General features: G+C 48.7%; 1 protein-coding gene across 1 annotated transcript; it reads left to right on the top strand.

The window, feature by feature from the left end:
- Positions 1 to 232: 232 nt before the first annotated feature.
- ppp2r2bb (protein phosphatase 2, regulatory subunit B, beta b) lies at positions 233 to 12,600 on the top strand. Its single transcript, XM_047042989.1, has 9 exons — positions 233 to 726; positions 7,173 to 7,270; positions 7,632 to 7,797; positions 8,187 to 8,299; positions 8,406 to 8,583; positions 9,906 to 10,070; positions 10,555 to 10,724; positions 11,054 to 11,145; positions 11,583 to 12,600. The coding sequence occupies exons 1-9, from the start codon at positions 636 to 638 to the stop codon at positions 11,860 to 11,862; spliced, it is 1,353 nt and encodes a 450-aa protein (XP_046898945.1). The 5' UTR covers positions 233 to 635; the 3' UTR covers positions 11,863 to 12,600.
- The last annotated feature ends 219 nt before the right edge of the window (positions 12,601 to 12,819 follow it).

Below are 12,819 nucleotides of genomic sequence, written 5' to 3'. Positions count from 1 at the left end.
AACAAGTTATACAAAGATGTTAAATAACCTAGTCCCTTTCATCCACACACACACATAGGCCTACAGTTTGTCCCCTGATGTAAGCTATCGCTGCCCCCGCATGTGCCCACAGACACCGATTAACACACATACACACACAATGAGTGATGCGCGCACACGCGCGCACACACATCACACAGAGTGATGCTGACGCAGGTCGACATAGCCAAGCTGTCGGGGCGGAGCCAACAACGCACTGCGTGAGAGAGAAGCGGGTGGCAACAGCATCCGTAGAGTATCACCCGGTGCCCGTACTGTCTGGCGACCTAGTGACACGTCGAGCATTAGAACGAACAGAACAGAGAGACTGAGTCACCGAGCTCCGGTGCCAACAGACTTATGGACGGACGCATCACGGATAAGAACCCACGCCGCTGTCATTGCCGTTAGAGCTTTACATGTAGAATTGTGGACATCCCCGCTTGTTTTTCTCACCGCTTGGGGAGGTACATCGAGTCGAGGACCGCGCGCTTTCACCCCAGCATCCTCCGTTGCCGTTGAACCGCTGGAAACATGACGACCAACGCGCAGCTCGCCCCTTCCCGTCACTGAGGGATGTTTTAGTACTATGGATACTTCTTCCTTCTTTTCTGAACATGAAAATAAAAGCGTCACAAATGGAGGAAGAGACCGACAACCGCAAAATCAACAACGGCTTTCTCCGGGACCACAACTATGCAACAGAAGGTAAAGGCTGAACGCTTCGAATGAACCCGTAGCCGGCATTAACACCCACGGTGGCGTGTGTTTTGTAAAATGGGTCTCTGTTGGCACTGTGTGGGAATGCAGTGTTGAGTTGATTCGTCGGTGTTTCGCAGCTCGTTGTGTTAATGCAGTCTTTCCGGTCTGCCATAAAGGTTGGCTAGACCTTTTCATGGTTTCAAGGTTGGCTAGTGTGTTTCGTGAAACAATCAATGCCGTTCAGCAATAACTGGCCTAAGTATAGAGGCCTGTTATGCAAGCAGAAATACACGTTAAGTTCATTGTCACTGCATACACACAGTCCCTCGCTGGTATCAAACCTGCCACCTCTGGCATCCCACGCGCGACCACTACCAGCTACGCCAACGGAAATCTAGCCATGCATTGACGCTACCTACAACTGGTGCCATTAATACACAACGCGCGCGCACACAAACACACATCCACAAACACAGAGAAAGATACACCATAGAGTACACATACACTAGTATCATGCCAGAGTCCACTCAGTCCAGTTCTGTGTTCTGTCCAGTGCCGGAGGTTATGTTGTGGAAGCCCATGTCCATGCAAGCGTGTGAAAAGCATGTCTCGTGGTTCCGTGACACATTTCTCACTCAGACCGGAGATTGTCCGCCGTCAAGATCCATCTGGGCAGAAACACACGGGTCATTTTGCACTTCTGATTAGTTGGTGTGTGTATCTGTCAATCAGTGTGTGCTTGTGTGCGTGTGTGTGTCATTCCCTCCGATGCACTCATGGGGATTCACTGTGTGTGTGTTAGTCACTCACATTGCACTCATATCAGGGGATCTGGTGTGTGTTAGTGAGGGGTATACCTTCATCATGTCCTGGTGCTTATCTATCCCCCAGGTGGACCATGAGGGATGAGCCACACACACGCACGCACGCACGCACACACACACACACACACACACACACACACACACACACACACACACACACACACACACACACACACTCCTGAGCTGACCTGTTGTAGGTTGCAGCTGTCTAGAGACCCCCTCCCCCACCCACCTCCTCTCCTCTGTCAAGAAGCTTTTCTTCTCTTTCTCTTGATGCACCTTCTCAAGGACAGGAACCCCCCTCCTCACCCCTCCTCTTTCTCGCCGCCCCTCCACCCCTCCTCTTTCTTGACCCCCCCCCCCTCTGCTAACAGCTCAGGTTAAGCTTATTTCTGACTGTGACCTAGGCGGACCCATCTCCTTACCCACTGACCTACAAACACACATGCGCAAACAGCGCCCCCCTCCTCCCACGACCGTCCTCAGAGACTAGGCACCTGCTAGTACCTGCTAACACCCCCTCCGCCCCCTCTCCTATGCCATTGCCCCATGGTAACACCTCTTCCCCACTCACCCCACTCCTCTGTCCCACCCAGACAGGCGGTGGATGCTTTCTCAAAGCTAGTCTGAGAAAAGGAATACATAAATAATGACAAGTGGATCTTACATAAAATATTTTCCCCCCGTCTGCTTCAGGCCCTAGGAAAGCAGACGTGCAGACAGACAGACTTTGTGTTTTTAGAGGGAAAGAGAGATTGTGTCATATGGTGATTTTCTCTAATCAGATCTCAGCTTCTTAGTTTTTAGCAAGCTGAGCCTCTCCTATCCACAACGATTCCCCTCCATTCCCCCTGCCCTCCCCTGTGCCCTCCCTCCCCTCCTCTGCCCTCCCTTCCCTGCCTCCCATGAAACACATCTAAGCACTAGTGTGCCTGTTTGCAATGATTTTTTTTCTTCTTCCAGCAACTGGTTCCTGCTAGATCATATAGAAGAGAGATGGAGAGATAGTGATATAAATCGAGGAAAGAGGGGAAAAAATAGGAAAAGAGAAGAAGATAGAGTGAAAGGGAAAGGTGTAGAGAACTTTAGTGTGAGATACTGGGAGAAGGTGTTCAAAGTAAACACAGCACAAACGCATTGTATTAGCCAGGGACGTGACCTAAATTCAGTTGCTGTTTTTCTTTCAAAACGAAATCTGCTCCAATCTGAGTGCTCTTCTGTTATGGTATATGTGTGTTTGTGCTCTTCTTTTATGGGGTGTGTGTCGGTGTACTGTGTATGTTCATATTTGCTGTATGTCACGATTATACCCACAGATGCTGGGTTTTAACACTCATCTTTAACACCTGATTTTGGTGGGCAATGTGGAATTACACTTTGAATATTCATATGTTTGGACGTGTGTCAAGTGTGTGCGTGCGTATGTGTCTACCGCAGAAACATGCTGATTGGAGTGGATATTTTTATGGAACTGGGAATCCCTGTAGAATTCCTGTTGTGTGAATGGAAGGAGTGTGTGTTTGCATAATCGAGACACTAATTTAGAGGTCAGGGTCTATGGATGTGTGTGTGAGTGAGTGAGGATCAGACTTGGATAGATTTCATTCCAGAGGCAGGATGCCTTAGGTAACAAGGTAGCCGGTGAGGCAGTAGAGATAACAGTAGAGGTAACAGTAGAAACAGCAGTAAAAGCAACAGTAAAGTTCATTGTGTAATGCCGACCTGTCGTGCTAGCCTGCTAATCTGTCTGCGCTCCTCGTCTCCACGGTGATAAGCCATTGAACAATGGTCTGGCCCTGGACTACAGGAAACTCTCCCCCCTCCTCCTCCTCCTCCTCATCCTCCTCCTCCTTGTCCTCCTTCTTCTCACCCTCCCCCCTTCTCCTCAGAATCCTCATCCCCCTTTTCAGTCCTCCTTTCTCCAACTGCCCCCTCCACCCTCTCCTCAACACTATCCTCCTCTTCTTCCTCACCCCCCTTCCCTTTCCCTCCCTCCCTCCCTCCCTCCCTCCCTCCCTCCCTCCCTCCCTCCCTCCCTCCCTCCCTCCCTCCCTCCCTCCCTCCTTCCCTCCCTCCCTCCCTCCCTCCCTCCCTCCCTCCCTCCCTCCCTCCCTCCCTCCCTCCCTCACTCACTCCCTCCCTTCTCCCCCTCCTCCACTTCTTGCCAGACAGGCAGGATGAGTAGCAGAGCGCCGTGGTGCAGCTCCAGTGCCTGTTAGACTGTGAGGCAGGATGTTAACATCGGACTACTAGAGAAAGACACTGAGGAGGGGGAAGAAAGAGGGCATGGAGGGGGGTGCTGGAGGAACAGGGGGTCTTGGAAGAAAGCATATGGGGGCAGTGGAGTTGCGTTGTGTGTGTGTGTGTGTGTGTGTGTGTATGTGTGTGAGAGGTGTGTGTGGGAGTTGGTGTGTGACCCTCTGTTGTTGGCTCATTAAATGTAGATTGCTGACTCCTTCTTATCCTGGTAACAGTTCCCTATCCTCCCCCCTTTCTCTCCATCCTTCCCGTCTCCCCCCCTTCACTCTCTACTGACCTGGAGCACTTTGCACACCCACCCTGAGCTCTCTCTTTGTAACACACACACAGGTACACAAACTTACACACACACTCACACACACAGCTTGTTCTGTGTTGTTGATTTGGTTTGGGGGTGGGGTAGGGACAGAGTAACAGGGTGGATATCACTCACTTAAAAAAAACAAAAAAAAAACAAGGTAGTTTGACAACGTAGTTAAGGCGGCAGGCGTGTGTTGCTTAGGCGGCTGCCTTAACTGCAAAGTTCTTCGGGAAACCCTGAGCTCTGAACAACCAGGAAGAACCAGGAAGAACTAGAAACGACCAGGAACAACTATGAGGATCCAGGAACAACCAGGAACAAACCTTTAGATACATGTGCATCTCTCTCACTCACACATACACCCTGTTCTAAGCGCTGGCATATGTCAGTAATAAAGGTTGAAGAGCCGCAGGAATCCAGATTGCAAAGTAATGGAGACTAATGTGTGTGTGTGTGTGTATATATATGTATGTGTGTGTCAGCAGAATAACTCTCCACTGTATTCTCAGTATTGCCCTGAGTCAGCATCGAGAGTGCAGAGCTAGTGAACGACAGTCAGCACTGCCCTGGTCCATTTCTACACTACAATACACTTCTCCCTCTCTCTCTTTTCCTCTCTTTATTTAGCCCCCTCTCTCTCTCTCTCTCTCTCTCTCTCTCTCTCTCTCTCTCTCTCTCTCTCTCTCTCTCTCTCTCTCTCTCTTTTCCTCTCTTTATTTAGCCTCTCTCTCTCTCTCTCTCTCTCTCTCTCTCTCTCTCTCTCTCTCTCTCTCTCTCTCTCTCTCTCTCTCTCTGTGTCATTCTGACATTTGATGTATGTCCCCTTCTCTAAGCTGCAGTGCTGCAGCAAAGCTTCCTGAAATAACTATCCTGCTGGAATCCTGCTGGAGTGTGTGTGTGTGTGTGGGCTGCCCCCCCCTCCCTCATTGATGCTGCTCCTGCAGTATCTTCTTGTGCCAAGCCTCACAGCCCCGAGGCCCCGAGGCCCCCGCCCTACTGGTCCCCCCTCACCCCTCCAGTGTTAGTTATGAACAGAGTTATCTCTCTGTTTCCCCCCCGGGGGATCCCTTATTATTCCTCAGAAATGAATTCCCTCTGGAGTCTCAGTACAGTGGGGTGTCCCCCCTCACTCTACGAGAAACGGGGGGGGGGGGGGGGGGGGGGGGGGGAGAGAGGTGGGTGGTGTGTGTATGTGTATTGTGTTTTTATTTTTTTATTTAAAGGGCCAACGCACATTAATCAACATGTGAGCACATTCATCTGCAGTTCCTAGCAGGTTGATGGCTTAAAACAATAGATAAGCTACAACAGCATTTAGATATTCACTTTAGTGTTTGTCCGATTTGTTTAGGAACCTGCTACTGTCCCCCCCCCCCACCCCCCAAAGAGCTGTTAGGGGGGGCCAGTATAATAATGACCACCTGCCTCTCTCTTTCTCTGTCTCACACACCACGCCAGGACATGGAACCATGAAAGTGGTTCTGATAGCTGGAGATCACAGCTGTCCTGTGATCTGTGCAGGAGAGAGATTACATGTTCTGGAGTCTTCATGGTCCTGAGTGAACACACACACAAGAATACATATCACTTGTCCTTTGTCTGTTTTTTTGTATTGTATGTGTATATATATATGTGTGTATATATTTATATTTAACATGTATGTTTGAAAGTTTTTTGTGATTGTGTTTTTTCATTGCAATACCTGTAGAAAACATGCAATCCATTGATTGTGTGTGTGTGAGGGAGGGAGGGAAGAAGGCAGGGGACAAGCTAAAACAGTTAAGCTACTTAGAGCAGCAAGTCAACTTACAAAGACACTGTCACCCTGATGAACCTGAAGTCCTGGTATTACATACACACACACATGGATTTGGCTTTGGGAAAGTTGTGAGAAGGTTTTTGGAAGGTTTCTTTACTGGGGAATATTTGTATAGAATGTGCCACAGACTCTTTGAATATCTCCTCCGCTTACCCCTCCTCTCTACTACACCCACTCGTTTAGCAATTGGGTTGTCATGGAAACCATCGTCTTAACTCTCCTTCAGCCACAAACAGAAAACCCACATAGGTAAAAAAAAGAAATAGACATCCATCCTCTCTTTCCCTCTCCCTTACTCTATGTTGGAGTGGTTCTCTCCCCCCCTTCTACTGTCCTCCTTTTAGTCCTTTTTTCTCTCCCTCTCTCTTCTCTGGGAGCAAACAGACGTATTTAGTTCATTGTTTCATTTCTTACATGTTTGGTATTTGAGTCATTGTGATGTGTGTATGTCTGTGCCAAAAGGTGTGTGTGTGTGTTTCAGAGTGGCATGCTGCCACTGTCACTTCTGGTCCAGAAGACTGACAGTCACACCGATGTAGGAGGAACCATCACACACATACATGACCAGTCTGCCATCTTTAATAGCCAAGGGCTGAGCGGTTATTCGAGAAATGGTGTGTGTGCGTGTAAGAGAGGGCGAGAGCGTGTGAGACAGTGAGTTTCTGCGAGGGAAAGAGTGAGTTTTTGTATACGTTGGTGCCTGTGTGTGTGAGCGTGAGTATACGTTGGTGCATGTGTGTGGGGGGGTGAGTTTGTGTGTATGTTGGTGCGTGCATGTGAGAATTCGAGAGTGTTTGTGTGTTGCGCTGCATGTGATGGTTATTAGCATATGAATTGAGCCAGTGACAGACAGGGTAGCAGGGGTCGGGGTAGGGTTGGGGTTGGGGAAGGGCGTGTACTGGTGGGGTGATGATGGAGCCTGTGTGTGTGTTTGGGGGGGGGGGGGTATTGTGAAAGATGTAGATGAGCCCCCCCACTCTACCCCCTCTGGCCTTTCATTATTTTTGTGAAGAGAGGAGCTTTTGGCTTTGATTATGGTTTGTATGTCTCTCTGTCTGTCTGCCTGCCTGGCTGTCGATCTTTCTGTCTATCTGTGTGCCTGGCTGTCTTAGTATTAGTCTGTTTGTCACCCTGTCTGTCTGTATGTCTTTACTGCACTGTAACGTAGATATAACCCCGTTGATATTAAAGTCTGACACAACTAACATGTTGCTCCCCCCCCCCCCTCTCTCTCTCTCTCTCTCTCCAGCGGACATCATCTCCACAGTGGAGTTCAACCCTACAGGAGAGCTGCTGGCCACAGGGGACAAGGGAGGCAGGGTGGTGGTGTTCCAGAGAGAGCAAGAGGTGGGTCATGATGGGTCTCTCTCTCGACCCCTCTTCTCCCACAACGTGCCTCTAGATCTTTCTGTCTGCCTCTCACTTCCTCTCTCTCTCTCTCTCTCTCTCTCTCTCTCTCTCTCTCTCTCTCTCTCTCTCTCTCTCTCTCTCTCTGTCTGCTTTGTTCAGAGTGGGAGGTATTATAGAGAGGTTACCACACTCCAAGGGAGCCCTAAAAAAACACACACATACAGAATCACACACTAGGGACCACAGAGAAGGTTGAAAGAACCAGGTTGTCTAGCTGGCTGAGTGGCTGGTTGGTTTTGTGAACTGGATATTTGACTGTAGATGTCTTCTCACCGTGTGTGTGTGTGTGTCTCTGCAGAGTAAGAGCCAGCCCCACAGGAGAGGAGAGTATAATGTCTACTGCACCTTCCAGAGCCACGAGCCAGAGTTTGACTACCTGAAGAGTCTGGAGATTGAGGAGAAGATCAACAAGATACGATGGCTTTCTCAACAGAACCACGCCTACTACCTCCTCTCCACCAATGGCAAGGCATCGCTACTACCGCACACACACATATATACATACAGTACATATATACACACACATGGGCTAGGACATGTCACCGCGAAAATGAAACTGATTGCTGGGGATCACAGCTGTACTGTGATCTGTGCAGGAGAGATTAAATGTCCATGTCTCTTCATGGTCCTGAGTGAATACATGCACGCACCTGGTATTTGTCAGGGGGTGTAATCAGGTTAATTGGAGTGTATTGATCTGAGATCGTTCATCTGATAGTAGTTGATATCTCTGCCAACCCTCACTGGCCTGGCTCCAGCTAACTCAGCCTTCATTCATCCCCTCCTCTGCTCTCCTGTCCTCTCTGCTGCTCTCTTCTCCACCTCTCTCCCTTCCTGCCCGGTCCTCTCCTAGATAAGACAGTCAAGCTGTGGAAGATCAGCGAGAGAGACAAGAGATCAGAGGGATACAACCTGAAAGATGAGGACGGACGCATACGAGACCCCAGCACCATCACTTCCCTCAGGGTGAGTGGGTATTTGTGTGTATGTGTGTGTCAATGTTGACACCGACATCGATATTTTTTCAGAATATTTGTTTTCTCCGTCTCTCCTCCCCCCACCTACCCCCCAGGTGCCTGTGCTGCTATCCATGGACCTGATGGTTGAGGCCACACCCAGACGGGTGTTCAGTAACGGACACACCTACCACATCAACTCCATCTCCGTCAACTCCGACCTCCAGACCTACATGTCTGCTGACGACCTCAGAGTCAACCTGTGGGACCTGGAGATCACAAACCGTTGCTTCAGTATCCTGTCCACCTCTCGCTTACGCTACACGCTATAAACACACACTTGCACACGCTACATGCTATAAACGCACACTAAGCACATGCTATATCTCTCTAATAATGCCAGAAATCTGTTTGTTTGCGTGTTTGTGTGTCCACGATTATCTGGAGCAGTGGTTCCCAACCCTGGTCCTCAGGGCACCCTTGTCCTGCATGTTTTAGATGTTTCCCTGCTCCAACACACCTGATTCAAATAAATGGTCATAAGCAGGCTTCTGCAGAGCTGGATAACAACCCATTTATTCACGACCCAAACACACCTGATTCAAATCAATAGGGAGTTGATTGATCAATTGTCCTCACATACCAGGAGATCCTTTCAGCATGCACGTCACGTGAACGCCCGCATCATAGTTACGGTGCAACTTGAACAGGCTGTTAAAAGGGGCAACTGTGAACTGAATGCTGTGTTTGCCGTGCTCAAATTGGTCAAGTTAATGCAAAAACAATCCACTCACTTTATTATCTCGATGTCCCTTTTTTTTACACCCTTGCCTTAAATATATCACTGCAACCTGAACTAAATAGTACAACATTTCTTAAGTTAAAGGCAGTCTAGCACAGCTTCTGGTGTGTGTCACGGGGAACTGCTCTTGAGAAGATTGTTCCCCCCGAAGTTGCTATCAGATTTTCGCCTCTTCCCCTGCCCCAAACCACATAATCTACCTCTTAACCTTTGGTGAAACTTGGCAGCCCTATATAAACATATGGACACGCTGCATGCTATAAATACACTCTACACACGCTGCACGCTATAAACATACACTACACACATGCTACATGCTATAAACACAGGTTACATGTTAATCAGAATTAGAATCAGAAAGGGATTTATTCGCCATGAAAGTTTGCACAGACAAGGAATTTGCTTTGGCAGGAAGGTGCATAGAATAAACACATAGGACTAAGGGTACATGAACCAGCAATACTAAGTGGGATAGAATTAAAATAAAACATACAATAAAATAAAATATAAGTTGCCGTCATTTGCAATATAAATACAGATATTACAGGAGATACTAATGGTACAGATACAGTAAACACGCTACACACACAGGCTAAGCACAACTCCAAATTGTACGTTTCACAGCCCTCTGACTTTGGTGACTGGTCACTGACAATGACAGTGCTCCTGGGGTCATAGAGATCAGTGAGGTCTCATGGACCCAGAACCCGGTGACGTTATTATGGTTGTCGTTTTTGATAGTGTTTTTGCCATGGCTGTTGTTTGTGTGTTTGTTCTTGTTGTTGTTGCTGCTCCTTGACCTCCCCCCCCCCAGACATCGTGGACATCAAGCCGTCCAACATGGAGGAGCTGACGGAGGTGATCACCTCAGCAGAGTTCCACCCCCAGCACTGCCACACCCTGGCCTACAGCAGCAGCAAAGGCTCCATCCGCCTGTGCGACATGAGGGCTGCCGCACTCTGCGACCAGCACTGCAAACGTGAGACTCGGGGTGGAGTGTGTGTCTAAAACTCAGTGTGTGTTTGGGACTACCTCGTTGTTATGATCAGTGACCTATGCTCTTTTGTAAAGCTCTCTTGGAAGTCGCTTTGGATAAAAGCGTCTGCTAAATGCATAAATGTAAATGTGTGTGGTGGATGGAGTGTGTGTGTGTGTCTTTGGGCTGGGTGGGTGGGGGCATTTGTGTGCGTGTTGTGGGTTTTGTTTTAAAGATACCCTCTCTCTGCTTATTTTGTTCCTCTTGTCCTCTGCTTCTTAATTCCCCTCTTTTTTTGGCCCTGTCTATATTTCTGCATATCTCGTTCTCCTCCTCTCCTCTTTCCCCCCCCCCTCTCTCTGTTACCCCTTTCCATCCCCCTTTCTCTCTCCTTCTATCATCTCTCGCCTCCCTCTCCAACCCCTCTCTGTCCTCTTCTCTTTCCCTCCCCCTCACTTCCTCCCTCCCTCCCACCCCCCCTCTCCAGTCTTTGAGGAGCCAGAGGAGCCCAGTAATCGCTCCTTCTTCTCTGAGATCATCTCCTCGGTCTCCGACGTCAAGTTCAGCCACAGCGGACGCTACCTGATGACAAGAGACTACCTCACCATCAAAGTGTGGGACCTCAACATGGAGAACAAACCTTTGGAAACGTACCAGGTAATACACCGTACCACAACACTGTACATTACCAGGCAATACACTATACCGCAAAACTGTACAGTACCACAACACTGTACATTACCAGGTAATACACGATCCCATAACACTGTAAATTACCAGGTAATACACCATACCACAACACCAGGAAATACACTTACTAGGTAATACACCATACCACAACACTGTACATTGAGTCTCATCTGAATCCACAACACTTTATTGAGGGCAGGTAAGCCTTGTCTGATGGTACTAACCTGTCTGTCTATCAGTCTGACATTGTGTATGTATGTATTTTTGTGTGTGTATGTGGTTGTATCTGTCATCAGGTGCATGACTACCTGAGAAGTAAGCTGTGCTCGCTGTACGAGAACGACTGCATCTTTGACAAATTTGAATGTGTGTGGAACGGTTCTGACAGGTTAGTCAATCAAATAGGCTTCAGGGGATTGTGGGTTGTTTATAAAAAAACCTGCAGATCAAGAAGGGTACAGGAAACCGACACAAGAGTTGACTATAGACCCTGTAAATGGAGTCAGGTGGCTGAGTGGTAAGGGAATCGGGCCAGTAATCTGAAGGTTGCCGGTTCAATTTCCGGCCTATCAAATAACGTTGTGTCCTTGGGCAAGGCATTTCACCCTACTTGCCTCGGGAGAATGTCCCTGTACTTACTGCAAATCGCTCTGGAAAAGAGGGTCTGCTAAATGATAATGTAAATGTAAACTGACCTTCTTTCTGACTGTCTTTCTTTTTAAGTGTTTTCCCTCATTCTTTTTTCTCTCCTCCCTTATTCCCCCCTCATCCCATCCATCCCCCTCCCTCCTTCTCTTCCTGCTCCCCACCATCCCTCCATCCCAGTGTGATCATGACGGGCTCCTACAACAACTTCTTCCGGATGTTCGACCGGGGCACCAGGCGGGACGTGACCCTGGAGGCGTCCCGGGAGAGCAGCAAGCCCCGCGCCGTGCTCAAGCCCCGCCGCGTGTGTGTGGGCGGGAAGCGTCGCAAGGACGAGATCAGCGTGGACAGCCTGGACTTCAACAAGAAGATCCTGCACACCGCCTGGCACCCCACGGAGAACATCATCGCCGTGGCTGCCACCAACAACCTCTACATATTCCAGGACAAGGTCAACTAGGCCCCCCCCCCCCTCCCCCTCGGCTTGGCGATGAGGTTATCGCTTGACTGGAAGGTGGGGGCGAGACTTCTTCTTTGCAAGCCCTCCTGGATGGGTTGTTGCCAAGAGACACGGATTGATTGACAGCTTCCCAGACCCTCCTTCGCCCTCCAGAAGTGGGGCCGGGCTGATGACATTTACCCAAGATGCACTGCAGCCAGGAGTCTGGCATGATTAACTCTGACCCCTATTGTATATTTATTTTTCCCTTTTCAATTCCCTGGTGTTGGTAGCTGGACTGACTAGAGGACAAACAGGCAGAGAGAACGGGCAGCTTCCAGAAGGTTCTGTCTCCTTAAGAGGATTGAGACAATAATGGCCTGATCTGAAACCCCCCAGCCCCTCCTACACTCATGGAGTCCTGAGACAGCTGCTGGTGTAAGCTACCCAGTATCAAACCCTGCTAGGCTTGACTGGCTGAAAATGCCTCACAAGCCAAATGACTCGTGTATTTGGGCTGAGCTGGGACACCGACTCTAACCCTGATGTGTTCTGGATGCTGTTGGGTTGAAGTGGGTTTCACGCCTCCTCTTCCATCCTTTCCTTTGCCTCTTTATTTCATCCTTTCATTCGCTCAACGACATATCTGATGACTTTGTTCCGTAAGAGAAACCATGTGACCTGATTGTAGCAATGCTCGACTTTTTGCTCATTATTTTGTTTTCTAAAGAAATGTATAATAAAAACAACCTGACTAACCAGATTTCTCATGCATCGCAGTTTTTGGTTACAACGCATTTCACAGGAACTCAAACATTTTACTTCAGTACATCTGAACTTCATTCAAGATTGAGTCCACAAGAACAGTTGAGTAAGTATAACATGGCACACGCACGACAGGACCAAGTGGTAAAAAAACAGTGGAAGTTGCCTTTATTCCAGTAACATGTACAGCAACAGCATCAAAAGAAACATTCT

The sequence above is a fragment of the Hypomesus transpacificus genome, chromosome 20 (assembly GCF_021917145.1).
Source record: "Hypomesus transpacificus isolate Combined female chromosome 20, fHypTra1, whole genome shotgun sequence".
Lineage (NCBI taxonomy): Eukaryota > Metazoa > Chordata > Actinopteri > Osmeriformes > Osmeridae > Hypomesus > Hypomesus transpacificus.
Note: the sequence above shows the minus strand (reverse complement) of the source record. Positions and strands in the feature narration are given on the sequence as shown.

Excerpts from the sequence above, each read along its gene's own strand:
- ppp2r2bb (XM_047042989.1), top strand. The coding sequence starts at position 636 with ATGAAAATAAAAGCGTCACAAATGGAGGAAGAGACCGACAACCGCAAA. Across the intron at positions 8,300-8,405 it reads GCACCATCACTTCCCTCAGG|GTGCCTGTGCTGCTATCCAT; the intron begins GTGAGTGGGTAT and ends CCTACCCCCCAG. Across the intron at positions 8,584-9,905 it reads GATCACAAACCGTTGCTTCA|ACATCGTGGACATCAAGCCG; the intron begins GTATCCTGTCCA and ends CCCCCCCCCCAG.